Source organism: Hemiscyllium ocellatum, chromosome 16, assembly GCF_020745735.1.
Source record: "Hemiscyllium ocellatum isolate sHemOce1 chromosome 16, sHemOce1.pat.X.cur, whole genome shotgun sequence".
In the NCBI taxonomy this organism is placed as follows: Eukaryota; Metazoa; Chordata; class Chondrichthyes; order Orectolobiformes; family Hemiscylliidae; genus Hemiscyllium; species Hemiscyllium ocellatum.
Window position 1 is genome coordinate 60188977 of NC_083416.1, and position 20823 is coordinate 60209799.

At 38.2% G+C, this 20823-nt stretch overlaps 1 protein-coding gene across 2 annotated transcripts in view; it reads left to right on the forward strand.

Annotated features, from left to right (window-relative positions):
- Positions 1 to 20497, forward strand: part of LOC132823232 (gamma-aminobutyric acid receptor subunit gamma-2-like) — a 134828-nt gene extending 114331 nt beyond the window's left edge. For both annotated transcript variants that reach the window (XM_060836869.1, XM_060836870.1), the window contains exons 9-10: positions 7433 to 7638; positions 18960 to 20497. In XM_060836869.1, coding sequence (XP_060692852.1) covers positions 7433 to 7638; positions 18960 to 19235 — 482 coding nt within the window. In that variant the 3' untranslated portion in view covers positions 19236 to 20497. The remainder of the gene's footprint in view (positions 1 to 7432; positions 7639 to 18959) is intronic.
- The last annotated feature ends 326 nt before the right edge of the window (positions 20498 to 20823 follow it).

Here is a 20823-nt window from a genome sequence, read left to right on the forward strand (position 1 = left end):
CACACGGATGATCCCTGGAATGGCAGGTCTAACATATGAGGAACGGCTGAGGATCCTGGGATTGTATTCGTTGGAGTTTAGAAGATTGAGGGGAGACTTAATAGAGATGTACAAGATAATACATGGCTTGGAAAGGGTGGACGCTAGGAAATTGTTTCCGTTAGGCGAGGAGACTAGGGCCCGTGGACACAGCCTTAGAATTAGAAGGGGTCAATTCAGAACAGAAATGCGGAGACATTTCTTCAGCCAGAGAGTGGTGGGCCTGTGGAATTCATTGCCACAGAGTGCAGTGGAGGCCGGGACACTAAATGTCTTCAAGGCCGAGATTGATAGATTCTTGTTGTCTCGAGGAATTAAGGGCTACGGGAAGAACGCTGGTAAGTGGAGTTGAAATGCCCATCAGCCATGATTGAATGGCAGAGTGGACTCGATGGGCCGAATGGCCTTACTTCCACTCCTATGTCTTATGGTCTTATGGTCTTATTAGGGAGATTTAAACAATCCTTAGATAAGCACATTGATGATATTGGGATAGGGTAGGGGGTTGAGCTGAGAACATTTCACAGGTCGGCGCAACATTGAGGGCCGAAGGGCCTGTTCTGCACTGTACAGTTCTATGTTCTATTCTATGTTCTGTCATGGACAGATTAACTGGGTCAGGTTTCATCCTTGATACAGTAAGCATTTAACAATAAGAAAGATCAAATACCATATAAACTGGTCCTGGTAGACTTCACTTTTTACACTGTGTGATTGTTCATGCGAAGAAATGACTTGGTGATGAAATATCCATATTACTCAAGAAGTTTGAACTGTCTGCAGTTTGGAAGGAGAAGTGAACCCTACCAAGCGCATGCCTCATGTATGTAGTCAGGCTTGTGAATACGTGTTTCCCATTTTGACCTTACAGCATTGTGCCTGTCAGCATAACTCCAACAGGTTTGAGTGTTACTTAATATTCAAGGATGCTATTTTATGCAAAAGAAGCTGCTCGCTGTGAAAAGGCTGATCCACCTGAAAGGATCCAAGAACATAACAGCAAAACTTTAACTTGCTGTGGAAAATACTGTCAGCTACCCAATTAAATTCCCCTACCCACTTTTGGAAAGACTCAGGGCAGACCCTTCATTCTTATGGTGCTATAGAACTGAAGAGGAATGCAATATGATTCGGTTTGAATCAGATTTTTAGTTTTAATGTGGCGTAGAAATGGGTAGTTACATTCCCCCTCAGCTAGTCATTTTTATTATGATATACTCATATTTCTGTAAATCGTCTGTCAGCATAACCCGGTATATGAATTTCTTTGCTGATTTGTTACCAAGTATATAGGCCATATGTTACAAAGTCTGGCAGAATATATTGAACATCATATCACTCTGTTTGCAAAAGCAAAATGCTGACTGCACTCTTGCAGCCCACACTTACAAAGCTCTCAATGCAGTGTCCAAAATTAGCAACATTCTGCAATGGACAATATTTGTTGGACAATCGTAAGTGTGCAAAGAAATATGCTGACAAATCAATTTGGGGTTGTCAGTTTTTCTCAGTACGACACACTTACATGTATTGGAAGTGGCACATATTTATATTATTATGCAGGGCCCTGTTCTTTGCAGATAGAATGTATTTGTACACACACTGCGCCTGATTCAGCACAAAGAAAAAGCTTAGAGACATTTGCTATTTCAAATCTCAAGGTAATTCCTTGACCTATCTAAGTCAAACTGCCTGATTTAAATTTTAAACAAAATTTGGCAGTTAACTGTCAATGATAATTCTATTTTGCTCTCATTGGACCATATTTCCGCGATTAAAACCGATTGCTCAAGTTATTAAATTTCACCAAATAAACGCAAACCTTCTAATTAAGAAGGTATTCATAAACGTGTGATGTTTACTGCAGATTTGGAGACTGCGTTGATACAGTACAGAGTTGGGCCTGCCGACCTCAGAGACAGAGTGTAAACAGTCACAGGGACAATGAATCACATTCTGGCCCTCTTCCTTAATGACAGAAATTGGGTTGGTTGGAAATAGGGGCAGAACTTCTATGTCCCGATCTCACACATTATTTTAATTTAGTCCATGGTATCAGGAAAATTGTGCCCTGAAAATCTCGCCCTAAGCACTTGCATTTTGAGTGATTTCTCAACTTGTCCTGCAAGCCTCAAAAGTTTATGTACGTACACAAGTCCCCATCTCACTGCAGCCCCTGTAAAATGGCACAATTTTGTTTAGGTCATCATCATGTTTTATGAAATACATTATGACTTCATTATGGTTTGCAGAGGTTTTCTTTTGTAATGTATAAACTTGAAATCATGCCCTGTGCAATCAGGTTTAAGTTATTAATATATCAAAATTGCAGTGTTCCTAGTACCAATACCTGGAAAACATCTCTTTGGTTTGCACTAATCTGACAAGTACCAAATCACCACTAATCTTTGCTCTCAACCCTTCAGCTAATTTCATACTCATACTGCTTCTATCCCTTTAATTCTAAAAGCTTTTGTTTAACAAGTCTATTGTTTAGTAATTTGTCAAACATCTTTTGAACATCTATAAATACATTAATCAAACTACCATTATCATGTTATCTCCATTACTTCATCTAAGAACTAAATCAAGTCAACTAAACTAAAGTGGCTTTTAACACATTCATGATGACTTTCACTTATTATGATGTACTTTTCCAAGTGCTAAATATTTTCCTCCCTGGAATTTTGTCTCCAGTGTTTTCTTTTTCACACTGATGTTAAGTTCAGTGGCCCATAGTTACTAAGTTTATTCCTCACTGCATTTTTTTTCTGAAGAAAAGAGCAGCACTTCTAGTTCTCTGGTTCTAAGGCACCAACCCACATTTGAAGGAAAATTGGAAGGTTCCATTCAGTAACCTGCATGCATCCCATCTGGAGCAGGTGATGATCTTATTTTGTATTGTGCACTTCATCATATTTTTTCATCTATTTTCAACATTGCTACTTTGTTCTTCTTTCCTGTTACATTAACAACCTCTTCCTCTCTACTCAAATCAAGTACAAAGTACTCATTGCTGCTATGCCATCATCCTTTATTTTTTCCCACTATGAATTCTTCCGTATGTTTCCTGGTTAGTTTCACCTTTTCACTATCCTTTTGCTATTATGCATTTGTACAATACGTTTAAGTATCCTTTTTATATTAGCCTTAAATGTATCCTCATTGTGTCTTCTTCACATTTCCATTTTCTTTCAAAGATCATCTCTGTATTTTCTAGTTAAATATTTTTGATGCTTGATTGCCTATTGTCTTTTTCTATTACTACTTAAAACTGTTCACTGTTCCCCTAAAATTTGATCCATTTGCCCTACTTCATTCCTCATAACCAGTCTTGTCACTCTTTTCTTCCTCATTGCACAGATCAAATAAGGTTTTCCTGTAAACATTTCAAAATTTCCATGCCTTTTTTTCTTGTTATTCTAACAATCCTGTTAATCTTTTGGAAATTGAAGTCCCCGATTATATATTTGTTGCATATTCCTGTAACTTGGTCACAACTTTCCTTACCTATCTCATTCTCACTACTTAGTTGCCTTGATAGTGAGTGGCTAGCACTATTTAATTGCACCCTGCACCACTTAAATGGAAGGGGTTTTAAACAAAAATATCTGGGCTATAGTTTGATCATATAAGAAAGCAAGTCCAAGAATTTTCATTGTACTGTAGGTCTGAGATCAATAAAGAAAGAGATGCTGTCAACATGAGTCCATTCATCTTCAAATTACATGTCTTTCATCTGCACCACAAACTCTCAATCTGTGTTCAATTTACTGAATCCCTATCACCTACCTACCAACAATCTCTTTCAATCGCCATTCAATCCTAACATTAGTGGCTTTAATTTACCCTGACACAATTAACACTGCTACAAGCCTTGAAAGTACAACTCAACCAGGCATCTTATAGGACACTAACGCCCTTATTCATTCAACAGAAAATGGTCCATGCCAAGGCAGAGGGGAAAGAACTAGTGAAAAACAAGTGTAGGAGACAATGCTGCCCACAATGGGATGGGCCATCACTGAGGCTGTGGCCACTGGTGGTGACCAATGATCAGGATTTGTGCGTATCTACTCCTCATCTCATTCAATTTCCTGTCTTTCTACAGTTTCTTCATCAACACTTCAATCAACACTTCTCTCTTTCTCCTGTCTCGTCACTGTGCAAACCTTTGTCTCTTTTCATTTTCAGGCACCCAAGAAAGGGATCTTTTCTAGTCAGTAGAGTAAAATGATGAAGATAGTAAGGGTGAAAAAGTAGAATCATTTGATCTTATTCTTGTAGTTGCTAACTTTGACACTGACATGGCATAACTGGGGGTTAGGACAGAAGAGGATCTATACTTGAGACTACACGAGTACAGGATCCGTGGTCATTGGCAAGAGTAGCAATATTTTTAGATTGCTTAACTTTGAGGTCATACACTAGCTCTGCTTCAAGTGGCGGTTTCGATGGACCAGGCTACAGAAGAAGGCTGATGTATGTAATTAACAGTTCTATCAAAGGTTTGACAGCAACAATGGAAGCTCATAATGTTGCCTTGTATCATGTTACTACAATCATAGGTATGGATATCCTGTTAAGAGGAATCTATAGAATAACATAGCAATCCATCAATGTGATCCCTAACAGATCAGTAAGATTGTTGACAGATCACTTACGGAAAGTGACAGTGGCAGTGTGGAGCATGAACCTACAATCTTTTCTCAGCATGTGAAATTCCTGTCACATCCCAATCTACCACAGCCAAGGAATGATGGCACAGCCTTTGAGGCCCCAAACTGCTTAAGGTCAACATGTAAAACAATTTGCAGTCTCCTTAACTGCAGGTCAACAACCTTCTATAACCATGTATTATGGTTAGCTGAAGCACATGGTGGGAGTACTCATTTTTATACACATTTTATCAAGATTAAATTTCAAATTTAGATTTTACTCTGCACTTCCTTGATGGTGTTCATTGTTTTCATTGTGACCAAGAGGATAATGTGATGATTAGAGAATAAATGTGAAGAGCACAGGGTTGTTGGTGAATGGTGAACTGTGATAGAAGATATGGATATGTCATAATCATTATTTGATCCACTCCAAGTAACGCAGATAGAAGCCTGCTTCCCCTCTGTTATCCTTTACTTCATGCCACATTTCCTCTTCCTGCACCATTTCTTCCCACTCCTCCTGGTCTTCAAATTTGGAAAATTGCAGCAGCAGCCAGAAAAAAAAATCCAGTGACTAATCTTTTAACCAATACTTCATTAAGTAATATTTAGTGTCATGTTCAGCTCTCTGGTTATGACAGAGTGTAAATTGGGATATGACTTTCAAAACTGCACTACTGAAATCAGAGCAGTATTGTATTGCTGATGAACAATGTAACCTGCCTGCTCTGCAGCCGCAGGTAGTCATTTAGTTCAAATCTGCAAACTCTTTAACCAAGGCAGCATCCACCACACTCCACATCCAAAATGTGCACCATTTCTTAGGCACATAGTGCCTAAAGCCAGATGCCACAGAGGTAACCTATTTTCCCATTTTTTGATTGTCAGTTTTGTCATAACTGACTTGTACATGTTCATTGACGACCTCATTTTATGATGCCCTGAATTATCCAGTTGTACTGATTGTGAGATAGGCACCATTTACCATCATTACAATTGTGAAATTGCATTTATATGTGCACAGCTGAGAATGTGTTGCTGGTTAAAGCACAGCAGGTTAGGCAGCATCCAAGGAACAGGAGATTCGATGTTTCGGGCCAGAGCCCTTCATCAGGAATGAGGAGAGGGTGCCAGGCAGGCTAAGATAAAAGGTAGGGAGGAGGGACTTGGGGGAGGGGCGATGGAGATGTGATAGGTGGAAGGAGGTCAAGGTGAGGGTGATAGGCTGGAGTGGGGTGGGGGCGGAGAGGTCAGGAAGAAGATTGCAGGTTAGGAGGGCGGTGCTAAGTTGAGGGAACCGACTGAGACAAGGTGGGGGGAGGGGAAATGAGGAAACTGGAGAAATCTGAGTTCATTCCTTGTGGTTGGAGGGTTCCCTGGCGGAAGATGAGGTGCTCCTCCTCCACTCCACCGAGGACATGCTGGTCCTTGGACTCCTCCATCGCCAGAACATAACAACACGACGGCTGGAGGAGGAGTTTTCTCATTTCCCCTCCCCCCACCTTGTCTCAGTCGATTCCCTTGAATTCAGCACCGCCCTCCTAACCTGCAATCTTCTTCCTGACCTCTCCGCCCCCACCCCACTCCAGCCTATCACCCTCACCTTGACCTCCTTCCACCTATCACATCTCCATCGTCCCTCCCCCAAGTCCCTCCTCCCTACCTTTTATCTTAGCCTGCCTGGCACATTCTCCTCATTCCTGATGAAGGGCTCTGGCCCGAAACGTCAAATTTCCTGTTCCTTGGATGCTGCCTAACCTGCTGTGCTTTAACCAGCAACACATTCTCAGCTCTGATCTCCAGCATCTGCAGACCTCACTTTTTACCTGTGCACAGCTGAACACAGAAATCCAGAAGCTGCTGAACAGTGATATTCTGTTACTCTGAAAAATAAACTGTTGAAGTCCCCCACAGATGGAAACCACTTAGAAATGTCCGATTGTGAACTTTTCTTATGCTTTAATATCAATGATAAAACTTATGGTCTTGTCAATGACATGTAACTGGGAATTAATGCTGTACCAGATCATAACTACTTCTAAAGAACCATTATATTTGTCTGTCAAATTTTACATTATGACAAAAATTCCATAGGGGGTGCATACAATTAAAAATGTATTTTTAAAGTTTGTTTAGAATATTTCTGCTCTCTGTCTATGTATGCCCTGATTGTTATTGCTCTCTGCAAATTTTATAAAATATGAGAAATAAGTCTACACTACTTAGTGGTTTACTGTCTGTGAGAATTCATAAGCTTCATGTTGTTTACTGACATTACTATTGTTGGTTGGCTGGAGCACTCCTGGCTTGATGCCAGAGTCCAGTTCATACCAGGAAAGATAAATCCATTCCTCAGGGATAATTAAACCTTTGCCAGTCACTTTCTTTGAAACAGCAGCAAGGGCTGTTACTTTGCCACAAAATCCCAGTGCATTTGAAGGAGTGAAGATTCAATTGCACAAATAACAGCAGTGAGTCTATCAGATGTTTCACAGGATTGAAATTATTTGCTCAGTGAGATAACTATTCAAAATTAAAATGATGGAGTGTATTTAAGTCAAGTTCCATTGCTAATATGCCATTTATATGCAATAAAGGTAATGCTAATACAAACATGAAAGACATAAATGCATGGAAGGTTTCATTGTCCACTTCTCTTCTATGTGTTATAGTGTCAAACAAAGGTTAAAGGAGGTTACTCACATATTTTCATGATCTTACTTTCATTGCAGGCATAACAACTGTCCTGACTATGACAACACTGAGCACAATTGCACGTAAATCCCTGCCGAAGGTTTCCTATGTGACTGCTATGGACCTGTTTGTGTCTGTTTGCTTTATCTTTGTGTTTGCTGCACTGATTGAATATGGGACCTTGCATTATTTTGTCAGTAACAGAAAGCCCAGTAAAGACAAAGACAAGAAGAAGAAGAATCGCGTATGTACTCTTATCAGAATAGCATCCTTAGATATGGTTATTGATGTTTGAAGTTAGAAAGGTCATAAAAGTCAGCACCACAATTGGTGATGGGTACAGAAGCACTTTTTCAAAAGTTTTGTCAGAGTGTTTTGCTGTAACACTGACTCCTTCAAAGATTATAATGCTACTCTTTGTTTTAAATAGATAAATGTGCTGAAGTATAGCATACATTTGAAATAAATACTTCCCTCGGGTGTAAACATTGCACTTTTTTGCCTTCATGAGCTGTTCCACGTTTTCCACTTAGAATGGAAGTGCAGTCCTTTTTGCAAAATGTGGCCACTTGATTAAATGTTTTATCCTTTTTGAGATATTACTGATTTAACTGTATATCATTATGAAGGAATGGAAAGCATACATTCTGAAATTTGCTGCCATAACATCCCTCTTCTATTTTTTGCCTACATACCTATCACACCTACCATTAGATCTTGATCAGTTTTTACAATCTTTGACCTAAGAATTAACCAATGTACCTGTTTGATGATCATTATTACCAAATAATGGAGTGTAATCATACCTTCTGACTTTTCAATTAAGATTTAAGGAGAATTTCTTGTGCACCATATAAATAATAAGATGCATTTTGTGGAGCTGTTATTCTCTGCACCAGACATTCAAATCCAAATGCCCTCTATGAAGTCCATCACTGGGATATGACAGGTTATTCAACATAGATCTGTTTCCTGTCCTATTAATGAATTTCTTGCTTCTTATTTATTCTGATTTCTCGCTACACTTCTTTCAAATGTATTTCAATTGCATTGTGATAATGATATCTCCCCTTAAGTTTTCATTAAATATTTTTATTCTGTTCTGTTTCTTAAAAAAAGCTTCTTCGGATGTTTTCATCAAAGGTACTTTATATTTATTTTTCCAATGAACATAGATATTTAGTTTTTTGTTTATTTCTAGTTTGTTTCCAGTTTGAAAATATCCCTTTTTTTAACCAAAGGTATCTATTTCCGTCAATATGCTGATGTTATTAATATCACAAGGAAAATGTACCTTTATCTTTTGAGATGGGTTCAATATTTTTGGATGTTATTAGATTGGTTTTAATTCTTTGCCCAGTTGATGTGTTGCTCTGTTGTATAACTTCTTATAGCTGGCAAAACAAGGCAGACTGCTTATGTAATATGTTTTCCAACCCAAGCACAGCTATCTGGTCTTGGATAGTGTCATAAAAATACACAAATTTATTCTTTTCTGCAATTATTTTTCCTATCTCTTTATGATTATATGTTTATCACTGCAACTGAACATGATTCCATCTCTCAAAACCATTCATTTCTCACTGTGTAGTTACTTGTCAGTGTAAACGACCGCTCAAAAGTAGCAATAACGTGTTGGGTCAAAGTTTCTATATTGTAAATATTTTGTAATGGAAGGATTCAAAGACATGACTCACAGTGAGCAAAGCTGGATATATAGCATCCTTCATTGTGTTAGGATGTCTCAAAGTGTTCTAAGTTCATTACTTCGAAAGTGTTGCTTTGTCTTCAATCTTGGGTGAGGGCTTTGCTTGAACCAACATTTATTAACCATTTTTAATTCCCTTAAAGAAGGTTGTAGTGAGCTACCACCTTGAACTGTTGCAGTGCTTGGAATGTAGGTGCACCCATATTTCTGAGAAAGAGGTTGCTCCAGCATTTAGGAGCAGTGATAGTGAAGGAATAGTGATGTTGTTCCATGTCAGGAGACTTGAAGGAAAATTGCAGGTTGTGGTGTTCCCATGCACCTGCTGTCCTAATCCCTTGCGATGGTACAGATTGTAGGTTTGTAAGGTGCTGCTGGGTGTGCCACTGAGAGTTATTGCAGTACACCTTGTAGATGGTACACACTGCATTTGATTGATACATTGATGGTGAAGGGAGTGAACATGGAAGGTGGTGAATAGGGTGCCAATCAAGTGATCTATTTTGTCATGGATTGTGTTAAGCTTGAATGTTGTTGAACAGTATCCATCTAGGTAAGTGCAGAGTATTCCATCACACCTTGTGGTGACAAGAAGCAAGATACTGACTACAAAATTCCTAGACTCTGACCAGCTTTTGTACTCACAGTATTTATATAGCTGTTTTTGGTTCAGTCAGCTTTTGGTCAATCCTAACTACCAGGGCATTGTTAATGGGGGATTCAGCAATGACAAAATTATTAAATGTCAAGGCTAGATGCTCTTCTTTTGGAGGATTCTCTGCTGTTGCCTGGCACATGTGTAGCATGAATATTATTTGCCAGTTAATTTCTCAATTATGTCCGAGCACCAATTGCTTGTTAATTGAAGAATACTTATACAATATCAATACAATGTTAATAATCGTTTTGTGAAAGACAAAACAGGTCATGTGTAACTTTTGTGTGATTTTGCAACTGTTTTAACTCTGATTTTAACTGGGAGTTATAAGCTATTAAAATAGCGTAAGATAAGAGACATTTTTAACTGTATAGCAAAAATTACGTAAAGTAAGATGACATGCTTGGTACATGTAATTTCAATTAAAAGTATTCTGTAAAAATATTTCTAACGTAGAGTACCATAATGGTAGAAATAAATCTATTACCTTCACCATTTTAAGTGCAGTGGAAAGATTATATGTCTCATTGTTGGGAATATTTTATTTGTAAATATTATAAATAGTTACTTTATAATGGAGTCTTAGGGTTGCTTTTTTTTTGCCTGATGGACTCCCACTGTCAATGTTTTTGCCTGTCCAAATTCCAATGTGAATCAATATACAATTCATTACGTTGCTACACACAGCCTGTGGAATGGGCATTGTATACATTCTAAATCTTTACAGCCGTTTAAATGCTAATCACATGTGTTCTTCTAGTGAGCAGCGTGCAGTGAAGTTTCTATTTCCTTTAATTTTACCAATATCTCTTAAGACTTTTGATGCAAAATACCCATTTCTCCTTTGACGTGTTCTAAACTGGATGTAGGTAAGAAATTTATAAAATGTTCCGAAATGCAACAAATCCAACAAATAAACCAATCAGACAAAGTGGCACTTTTGTGACCCTGTTCAATATGTTACATAGTACAATAGTAGGCCAATATCTCCATCATGAATTCACTTCATGCTAAACAGCAGAATTGAAAAAGTATCACTATATTCTTTAAGGAACAAAGCTCTTTGTTTTAGGCATTACGATCCAGTGTCTAAAATAAAAATACATATGGAACTAATTCATTTCAAAATTACTTAAGTCCATTAGCTAATTTATTAAGATGCCATATAAATAGTTATAAATTAGATTCAAGATTGAGACAAATATTCAAGAGATTCATGAGATAAATAATACTGATTAGATGTATTATGTGAGGTTCTTGCTCAGTCCTATCCTAACCATTGTTAATGCACCGAATTTTGATTAAATTCCAGTTCATGAATCCCGATTTCATCACTTTCAGAAGTTAGAGAGAATTGCTATTTATCCATTTCTTCCATCATTTAGAAAACCCTGTCAATGTTGTCCAACTCAATCAGTATAATAAGCAATTGAATGATTGTCACATTGATATGATTACACATATTCTGTCAGAAAATGTGCTTAGTCATATTTGATCCCATTTATCAAGAATAGTTTTAACAATGCATTATCATAAACCAATAACACTTAAAGATATTTTCTTCAACTTTGCATACTTCTGTAGACTGAATGTTATCAATCCTTAATCTCTAATATTCAAAAGTAGTTACTAACTTTCCTTTTCTGCTCTGAATCATCTAACCAAATCATTCACTTCACAAAACAAGTTCATTGCCGTAGTATCTTCATTGTGACATGGTGCCAGATCTTAGAATTTGAAAAATGTAACATGTTAACAAATCTCCACTAAGCCCAACTTCTAAAGACAATTGCTGTTGCCTCACAGTATAATGAGGTAGATTTTCAGCTTCACTGCCTGGGTGATAATCTCCTGGAATAGGTCATTCATTGTTATATGCCCACCCCTTCCCCCCTACCCTTTTATTTTCTGCCCATTTAAAGCAAAAAGAAAATTTGCGGAATAAACTTTTAAACTTTCTATATAATGAGCATTACAAAGAACAGTCCATTATAGAAACCACGTGATATAGACATGAGAAGGCCACAGTCTTTTCTAAATGGCAATTGACAGGGTTTTTAGTGTAACTATTTACAAGTCATGCAAAGAAAAGACATTCTACAGACTCAAGCACTAGATCTGTGTTATCCAACATCACAGTATCTTTACTCCAAGAATACATGTTAATTCTGCTTGAATGGGGGTCAAGATATACAGTAGTAAGTTCACCCAAGTTCTTTTACAGTACCACATTTCTCTATTTACGTGAGCATTACTCATAGTGCCCCCACCCCCTCTTTGGGTTGAGGCAATAATTTTCACCAGTATTCTCAGCTCTCTGGAGGATCGACAGGATCCCTTGTTATAGTTTGGTAGGGCAAACACATGTGTAGCATAGGATAGCTGGTTCTCTGTAGACAAGAACTTCTCTGGAACTGTATCAGAAAGTAATAGTGCATAGCAGTGTGGTCTGCAGACTGGATAACCAGTTCATTTAATTCCCTCTGTGCTCTGAAGCTTTTTGCTATTTGCTAGATATTATCCTGAAATTGCAGGTGATTTCCATTCCTAACAAGGATTGTTCTTCTCAATGATAGTCTTCTGCAAAGTTTTAAAAAAAATTGTGTTGCCTTTTTCAAGATTTTGTCCCTTCTCTGTAAATCTCCAGAGCACATTTATTGACCATAGCATAATATATTCCTGAGATAGTATTATTCAGTTATTTTCAAGCTTAATGTGTTCATATCAGTTACATAAGAACACTGGCTACTTCTGTAAATAATTTTTAGAAATATGTTGCAGACATTTGTTTTGAGTTATGTAACTACTAGCAACTGGCTGTTTAGGTCAGTATCTAAATTATTGGTGCTGGAAGAGCACAACAGTTCAGGCAGCATCTGAGGAGCAGTAAAATCGACGTTTCGGGTAAAAGCCCTTCATCAGGAATACAGGCAGAGAGCCTGAAGGGTGAAGAGATAAGTGAGAGGAGGGTGGGGGTGGGGAGAAAGTAGCACAGAGTACAATAGGTGAGTGGGGGAGGAGATGAAGGTGATAGGTCGTGGAAGGGAGGGTGGAGTGGATAGGTGGAAAAGATAGGCAGGTCGGCAGGGCTCTCCACTCTTCAGGCTCTCTGCCTATATTCCTGATGAAGGGCTTTTGCCTGAAACGTCGATTTTACTGCTCAGATGTTGCCTGAACTGTTTAGGTCAGTAGCCTCTTTAAAAGATATTTAACCTATTTCAAACCTTAGTTACGTTTAGTGGTTCAAGCTCCTTTTAATGCTGTATATTAAAGCTGGTCCAGAGCAGTCTTCAGATGTTAAAGCTTTGAAGGTCAAATGGGTTTGATCCAATTTGGAATAAAGGACCTCATCTTTCCCTGAGCCTTTTATTAACTGTGTATAATTGTTGATGATTCAATTTGAGGACTTGGAGCTTTCCTGTAAATACATCAAGTTTGCATTTTGCTCTGAGTATCTTTGTAAAGACATTTGATATCAGGTTGGTGACTGTTACTGCAGCAGGGGCATCCTGTACCCTCACTGAAGCTTCAATATTCTTCACAATGGAGCTGTGAAATTCTTCCTTGCATCACTGAAGATCTTATTCTTAATCCATAAGCCATACTACGCTGTTGCAGTGGGCATTATTGACTGTAGAACGTTTAAAGTTTGACTTGCTTCTATTGATAATTGCTCTCGTATAAGGTTTTGCCCCTGCTTCCCTTTAGTGTTCTGACCTTTTATCAAAGGGAGAAATTTCTGTTTAAATCCACATTGGTTGTTGCTGCACCTTTATTTCCCCTTCCTTCAAGAAAACAAAGCAATGATTCTGCTCAAAAGAGGCAGCAGGGACTTTGAAACCCAGATGCAAGAGAACAGGTCTAAGCCTTCACTAAATGAGAATCTGAGTCTCTGTGGTTATCTCTTGAAAGGGCAACATAACGTTCAGAAATATGTCCAGAGCAGCTCGTCAAACCTCCCCCTCCCCAATCATTTCAAGCATCTCTTTTGATAAGCTGAAGCTCAGCATCACCTTTTCGCAATCCTCAGGCTAGATGCCTACAGTGGAGAGAAATTCCTGGTTTGCTGAACCATCTTCAGCAACCCTGGCACTTGATATACATGCAGTTCCATTTAAAGTAAAGAACAATAGTGGTTAGGAATAACATTCAGGATGACCGACCTCATATTGTTGCAAATGGTGGCATGCAACAGCTAGTTTACTGTTATTTTAAAATCTCTAGTATTACAAAGTTGAGTGGAGAAGTTGGATGTTTTCTTTAACCATGACCAAGACATCAAAAGAATCGATATATCTGCCCTTGTGCCAATTTAAGGTAAATTTTGTTGTCATTTAACTTTCATGTATATTTACTAGAATATGTTCTGCAGGTCAATGAAACTAATGAAGTTAAAATCTTGCAGTGGACCTGCCATATCCCCTAGGAAGAGTTCCTCTTACCCTTCTGTGTTCTGTACTGTGATAGGCAAGCTCGCAGTGTATAGTGTTCTGTATTTAACTCTGTGCTGTTGCTGCAGCTGTAACCTCGGGTCACTCCCTTTGCACTATGCAATCCTCCATAACATTGGCTGAGTTGAATTCTCACCAATAGTTCATTCATGGTGTTGACAGCACACTGTTTCTTCACATGTTTACCATTAGTAGACTCTCTGAGCGCTTGTTTCTTCCCTTTCCCTCTTAAGGAGTTTTTGAATTTCTGGGAAGTCTTTACTCACTGTGCCAAACTGAATTTTTTTGTTTCTTGTTACTTGTTGCTTCATATGGATTTTGTGACTCCATGGTTCAGTACCTACGTGGGCTTTGTGGGCCATCACTTGCTGGTCCCTATTACGACCAAGCTCCCGTTCAGGTGTTCCTCCCTCTTCTGGAATCAAATCGCTTGGCTGGCCTCATGGTTTACCCATTACACTGTTGTTGGTGGAATTCACTTCGGTCTTTTCTCACATCCTGGCTCTAGTTCAATAATGTCTTCGAGGAGAAAGTGAGGTCTGCAGATGCTGGAGATCAGAGCTGAAAATGTGTTGCTGGAAAAGCGCAGCAGGTCAGGCAGCATCCAAGGAACAGGAAATTCGACGTTTCGGGCATAAGCCCTTCATCAGGAATCATGAGCCTGATTCATCGGGCATAAGCCTGATGAAGGGCTTATGCCCGAAACGTCGAATTTCCTGTTCCTTGGATGCTGCCTGACCTGCTGCGCTTTTCCAGCAACACATTTTCAGCTCTAGTTCAATAATTCTGATCACTCTTAGCCACCAAGTAGAAATATGAAGTTCATAATCTCAGAGAAAGGGAGAATGTAGATGTTGGAGATGAGTGTCGAAAAGTGTAGCACTGGAAAAACACAGCAGGCCAGGCAGCATCCAAGGAGCGGGAGAGTCGAAGTAATAAAGCCTTTAGAGCTCACTAAGATTAACAGAACTCTTTTCACAAGGCATAGCAAAAGAGGACATGAAGTCTGACTGAAACTCCAGATCCATGTGGTCTTCTACCAGCGTGACATACCTCCTTTTGCACATATGCAGTAGTTAGTCCTGCAGAAAAGATATAATTAACCCTTTACGTTACAAATAGTTTTCATTTCTATGAAGGCACATCTGATTTCTATAATAGGATACTGACTATCAGTGCTATTTTTAAGGCTATGTTTTTTCCAACCAGTATGTTTTATTTTAAACTCTGATTTATTTTCAAAGCAAGACATCAATATGCAGTTTAAGTTAAATGTTGCATTCTGATTAGAAATATTAGAGACTAAATAATAACAAAAATATCAAGTGTTTGGAAATTTAGAGTGAAATCTTTTGGATTTAATTCCTGCCAGAATGGAAACCTGAGTTACAAAGCCAAGAGTTTCGCAGTATTACTTGAAATCAGCTACAGCATTTGTCATCAAACCTGCTGACAATGTTGGTGCTGTTGTTGTCTGGCTGACTGACCTCTATATTGCGGAGGCTGAGCGCCAGCTCTCAGAAACCTCCTCTTATCAAGACCCCACCAAACAAGAGGCCATTCAGTCCGCAACTGTCACCAACCTCATCTCATCTGGGGATCTCACACCAACAGCCTCCCAGCTCATAGTCCCTTAAACCTGTATAGCCCGCTTCTATGGTCTCCCCAAACAAAACTGCCTAGGGAGACCCATTGTTTCTGTCTGATCCTGCCCCAGGGAATTTCTTCCTACCTCAACTCTATTTTCTTTTCTTGCCTTGTCCAGTCCCTCTTCACTTACATCTGCAATTCAGCTGTTTTAAAATTTTCACTTTGCAGGCACAGCCATCACCTGTTCACCATGCTAGGCAATCCCTTTATGCATCCACCACCACCACACACCCCCCACACCCCCTCCCCATCAGGATGCTCTTAGGGCTTTCTGCTTCTTTCTGGATTTGTCTTTATTTCAACACAAGGAATTCCAGTCTGTAACAAAAATACTAAAGAAAACCACCTTTTAAAATTGCTACTTGTTACCTCTTGGACAAGCATAAAAAAAGTGGATAACAACAATATACTAATGGTCTTTACAGCTAAAGGCAGTGCTTTTAAACCAGGGGAAATCAAATAAAGGGGATTTGCTCTTGCTTCCTAAACTCCCAAAAAACTGTATGGAAATTCATGTACAAATATCAATCAGAAATAATTTAGAATAATTAAGTGCTAATTGTCTTTTATGCATAAAAGATTGGACACTTATTTTAGTGAATGGACTTCCTTGAAAATGATGAATGTTTCTACAAATAAAAAAATTCTTCTGGTCTCTTTTGAATCATTCTCTAATCTGTCCCTCACAGTGAATTTGCTTTTTTTTTCCAGCTGATTAGCCAGATGTTATCAAAATATCAATCAGATCAGATAAATCTAAACTTGCAAAATATCTTGAATTTTCATTCTTTTATAGTGTTTGTATACCCTTGTCTATGTGGAGTTTGCACATTCTCCCCATGTCTGCATGGGTTTCCATTGGGTGCTGCGGTTTCCTTCCACAGTCCAAAGATGTGCAGGTTAGGTGGATTGGCCATGCTAAGTTGCCTGTAGTGCCCAGGGATGTGCAAGCTCGGTGGGTGGGTCTGGGTGGGATTCTCCTCGAGGGCCGGTGTGGACTTGATGGACCAAATAACCTGCATCCACACTGTAGGGATTCCATGATTCTATAATGGGAATGATCTTTTTTTAAAATCAGTTGATTTTATAGTACTAATTGTACTCCATTGTAATTTTAGGTCAAACTATTCTTGACTACTTCAGCTTTTCTGATTATTAACAATGTTTGAAATCAGTAATCAATTCTATAAATAAGAACATTCCTAAAAGACATCCATTACAGGGGAACGTAAGAAAGCTATTTTTATAAACTTGAGTTGTGAGGTACTATAATGAATTGTGTAAAATGTCAGTATTACTGCAAAATTGATTAAAACCCATTTGGGAAGATTCCAAGCTTCTCTTTTATTTCAATTGTGATTGCATACTATTTAATTTTCCCAATAAGGCATATTCTGGGTGCTTATTTCCCAGTAGACTATGCTACGTGCAAATCAATCACACTGTGCATGTAGGGAAACCAGGTATCACTATGAAACTTAAACCTTTTCCCTGTTGAATGTCAAGAAAGTGCAGATAATGAAAAACTCCTTGTCCTTTGCGAAAAGGACATTGATAACCTATTTAATACAGCTGAGAGCTGCAGTCAGAGCTGTGACTGGTATCCCCTGTGGCAGATTGAAAGGATCCATTTATACAAAACAGATATCACTAGTGACTTGAGTATTGATATGCCAATATTTCAGTTTTGTTGGCAGATCGAAGATCTATAGTTCGGATGTGGTTAAATGGAACATGAATCCTAATCAATTAAGTTACCCGGCTACGACTTCATTACTTAAATTAGTCCCCTTCTTCTCTGGAACAGGCAGCTTTTCCTTGTTTAAGATTGTGAGAAACAGAAATATGTGAAGGATCTAGATAAAACCTAATTTGTATTTTTTTCCCTATATCTCTTTAAAAGACCATGCCAGCCAAACATAAAAGACTCATTAAAGTTCAAGTATGATGATCAAGTTCTCAAATTTCAGCCAAAATTAGCATTACTGCATTAATTTCTTGTTAAAACCAATTCAGTATATACATCATTTTATGACTTTGTCTTAATAGAATTTACAATTTTCAGGAAAATTGTTAGTCTGTGGACAAAAATGCCTTAAAATACAAAAGCAAACTCACCGACAATGTACATTGTAGTTACCAACCTTAAACTTAATTTTAAGAAAGGTATAACCTTGAATAGTGAAGCTCATGAATGAATGCATAGCATGATTATCCTACACTCCGTGTACTGTTTTCCAGTAGTATTCTATAACCAACAGTAATAATTTAAAAATAAAATTCAAACACACCAGTATGAGATAGGGCTGGCTACTGATATCCCACCGTGTAAAAAATGAGGTCTGCAGATGCTGGAGATCACAGCTGCAAATGTGTTGCTGGTCAAAGCACAGCAGGCCAGGCAGCATCTCAGGAATAGAGAATTCGACGTTTCGAGCATAAGCCCTTCATCAGGAATAATGACCATGCCAGCCTTCCTGATGAAGGGCTTATGCTCGAAACGTCGAATTCTCTATTCCTGAGATGCTGCCTGGCCTGCTGTGCTTTGACCAGCAACACATTTGCAGTACTGATATCCGACCAGCCAGCTTGAGGGAAGGAGGGCTGTTGGATGGGGCGTGTTTGTAGCACTATTTGGAAGGTGTGTGTTCAACTTAAAATTTGCTGTTTAGTATTTGGGTATTTGAATGATGCCAGTTAACTTAAATTTAGTCCAGGGGATATATTGTTGAAAGGACAGACCTGGTCACCTCTAACAGTATAACATTCTCTCTTTCACCTGTACTGAAAGAGTAGACATACTGTCTAATACCAAACAATAAAAGTTTGTTTCTAATGGACGTAAGCACACAGCTTAGACTTTCTAAAACAAATCTGAATGAAGTGTTTCATTTGAAGTGTAAGGCCAAAGCACATTAGAGATCAATACAGGAAACTTAATCCCATGACGAATCAAGATCATTCTCAAATCTTGCTCGATGTTATCAGCAAGGACATGCTTCATCGTAAAAGGGCAGAGATTGCACAAACCTTCATTAGAATATGCTATTTTGATTCCCTCACAGTAACCAGATTGATTTATTTTGCTGTAATCATTATAGGCACCTACTGTGGATATCCGTCCTGGGTCATCTGCTGTCCAAATGAACAATGCGTCACATCTGCAAGAGAGAGATGAAGAATATGGATACGAGTGTCTGGATGGCAAAGATTGCACCAGTTTCTTTTGCTGTTTCGATGAGTGCCGCACAGGAGCATGGAGGCAGGGGAGATTGCACATCCGTATCACCAAAGTTGATTCGTATGCTCGTATCTTTTTTCCCACAGCTTTTGGTTTGTTTAACCTGGTCTACTGGGTAGGCTACCTTTATCTGTAAATAGTATGAGAGGCATTTTCTTCTGCTGATCATGAAAAGTCACATGTAAAAATGGTTAATTGGATAAAATATTGTAAATTTTTAAAGCATGTCTTAATCAGATTAGTGATTGAAAATTTGGTGCATGTTTTAATTTCTGGGCCAAAATTGCTATGAATTTTTAAAACTTTTGTTTTCTGTGGTTTTTGGAGGATTGTATTTTAAATGAATTGTTGTAGCAAGCCAAATGCAATGGCTTATCTGTTTTCTTGGCACAAAATGTGGCCAAAAAAAAGCACTTTCAAAGTTAGATTTGCACTGGAGTCAGGCTAATGGATACTTATGGCTTTGGAACATTGCTCAGCACTAGGTTTTCCTGATGTGGAGGGCAAAGAAATGAAGAAGTCCTAAAACTCATCTATCCATACATTATTTCCATTTTATTATGTAATTTTTGCTATGATTTGAGCAGCTGCAATTAGTAAACATTAACACTTTATTTTAGAAAAATACCAAATTTTAAAAGACAAATGAGGACTTAACAGAGGTCTTTCATTAGAAGTAAATGAAAAAAGGATACAATTGCTTCTTATTGTGTTAAATCTTTAGATTCTGGATGTATTTTTCCAGTTTGTTTTTCCTCTCTTTATGTCTTTTGCTCCCACAAAGACTGTTCCCACTAGAGGGTAATTAATAATTTCAGCTGGTTGAAGAATTTTAACCCTAATAAAGAGAACCATAAATAAGAAATAATTATCCATATTGAAGATATTGTTTCACATATGATTTCACATTTTTTATTAATAGTAGTTTTTCCCTTTATTCACATCATCACTCAGCAGAGAGAATAGGATATAGTGGTCCTAGGTCACCACCAGTTTTGCACTGTAACCATGTCTAGGAGACAATGTGGGTTAAAGAGTCTGAACTGACCTTTCTGTTGTTAACCATGGGGAGGTGTCTGGTCTACATTTTGCATCTTCCCTCTTCCTCCCAGATACATCTTCTGCGATTGAAGCATCTCTTAAATGGACAAATGCAGCTACAAGTTGGGATTTAATGAGTGTTAAGAAAGTTACAAAAAGCTATTACAGCACAGGAGTTGTATGTACTAGTATTGTTACCTTACTGCCATTGAAAGGATCACAGATGTACTTCCTGCTTTGAAATCTGACCTCAAGGTTTCCAACTTCCTTGTACATGTGTTGTACTGTTAGGATATCGATGCACATCTTGACAGTTTAATGTAAAGTTTTAAACAATGTGTAATTAAAACAGCTGTAGCAGCCTTATAGTTGTTGATACTAATAAAAATTCTGGAATACTCTCATCCATAGTGACAGACTCTTCTTGTTAGAATACCGTTGCATTCAGTGGTGGATACTCACTGCTGACCTTGTGTATATTAATATTTTAAAAGATCACATGCATTGTCATTAAATATTAACAAACTAAGGCAATGTGTATGTCAAGATTATATAATGAAGCAAATTTCTACATTTTTGTTTTGAAAAATATGAGCATTTATTACCTTCAATTTAACCACCAGACTTAAGTTAAAGGCAAGCATCTGGGGAAATTCACAATCAACACTTGTTAATTTTAAACA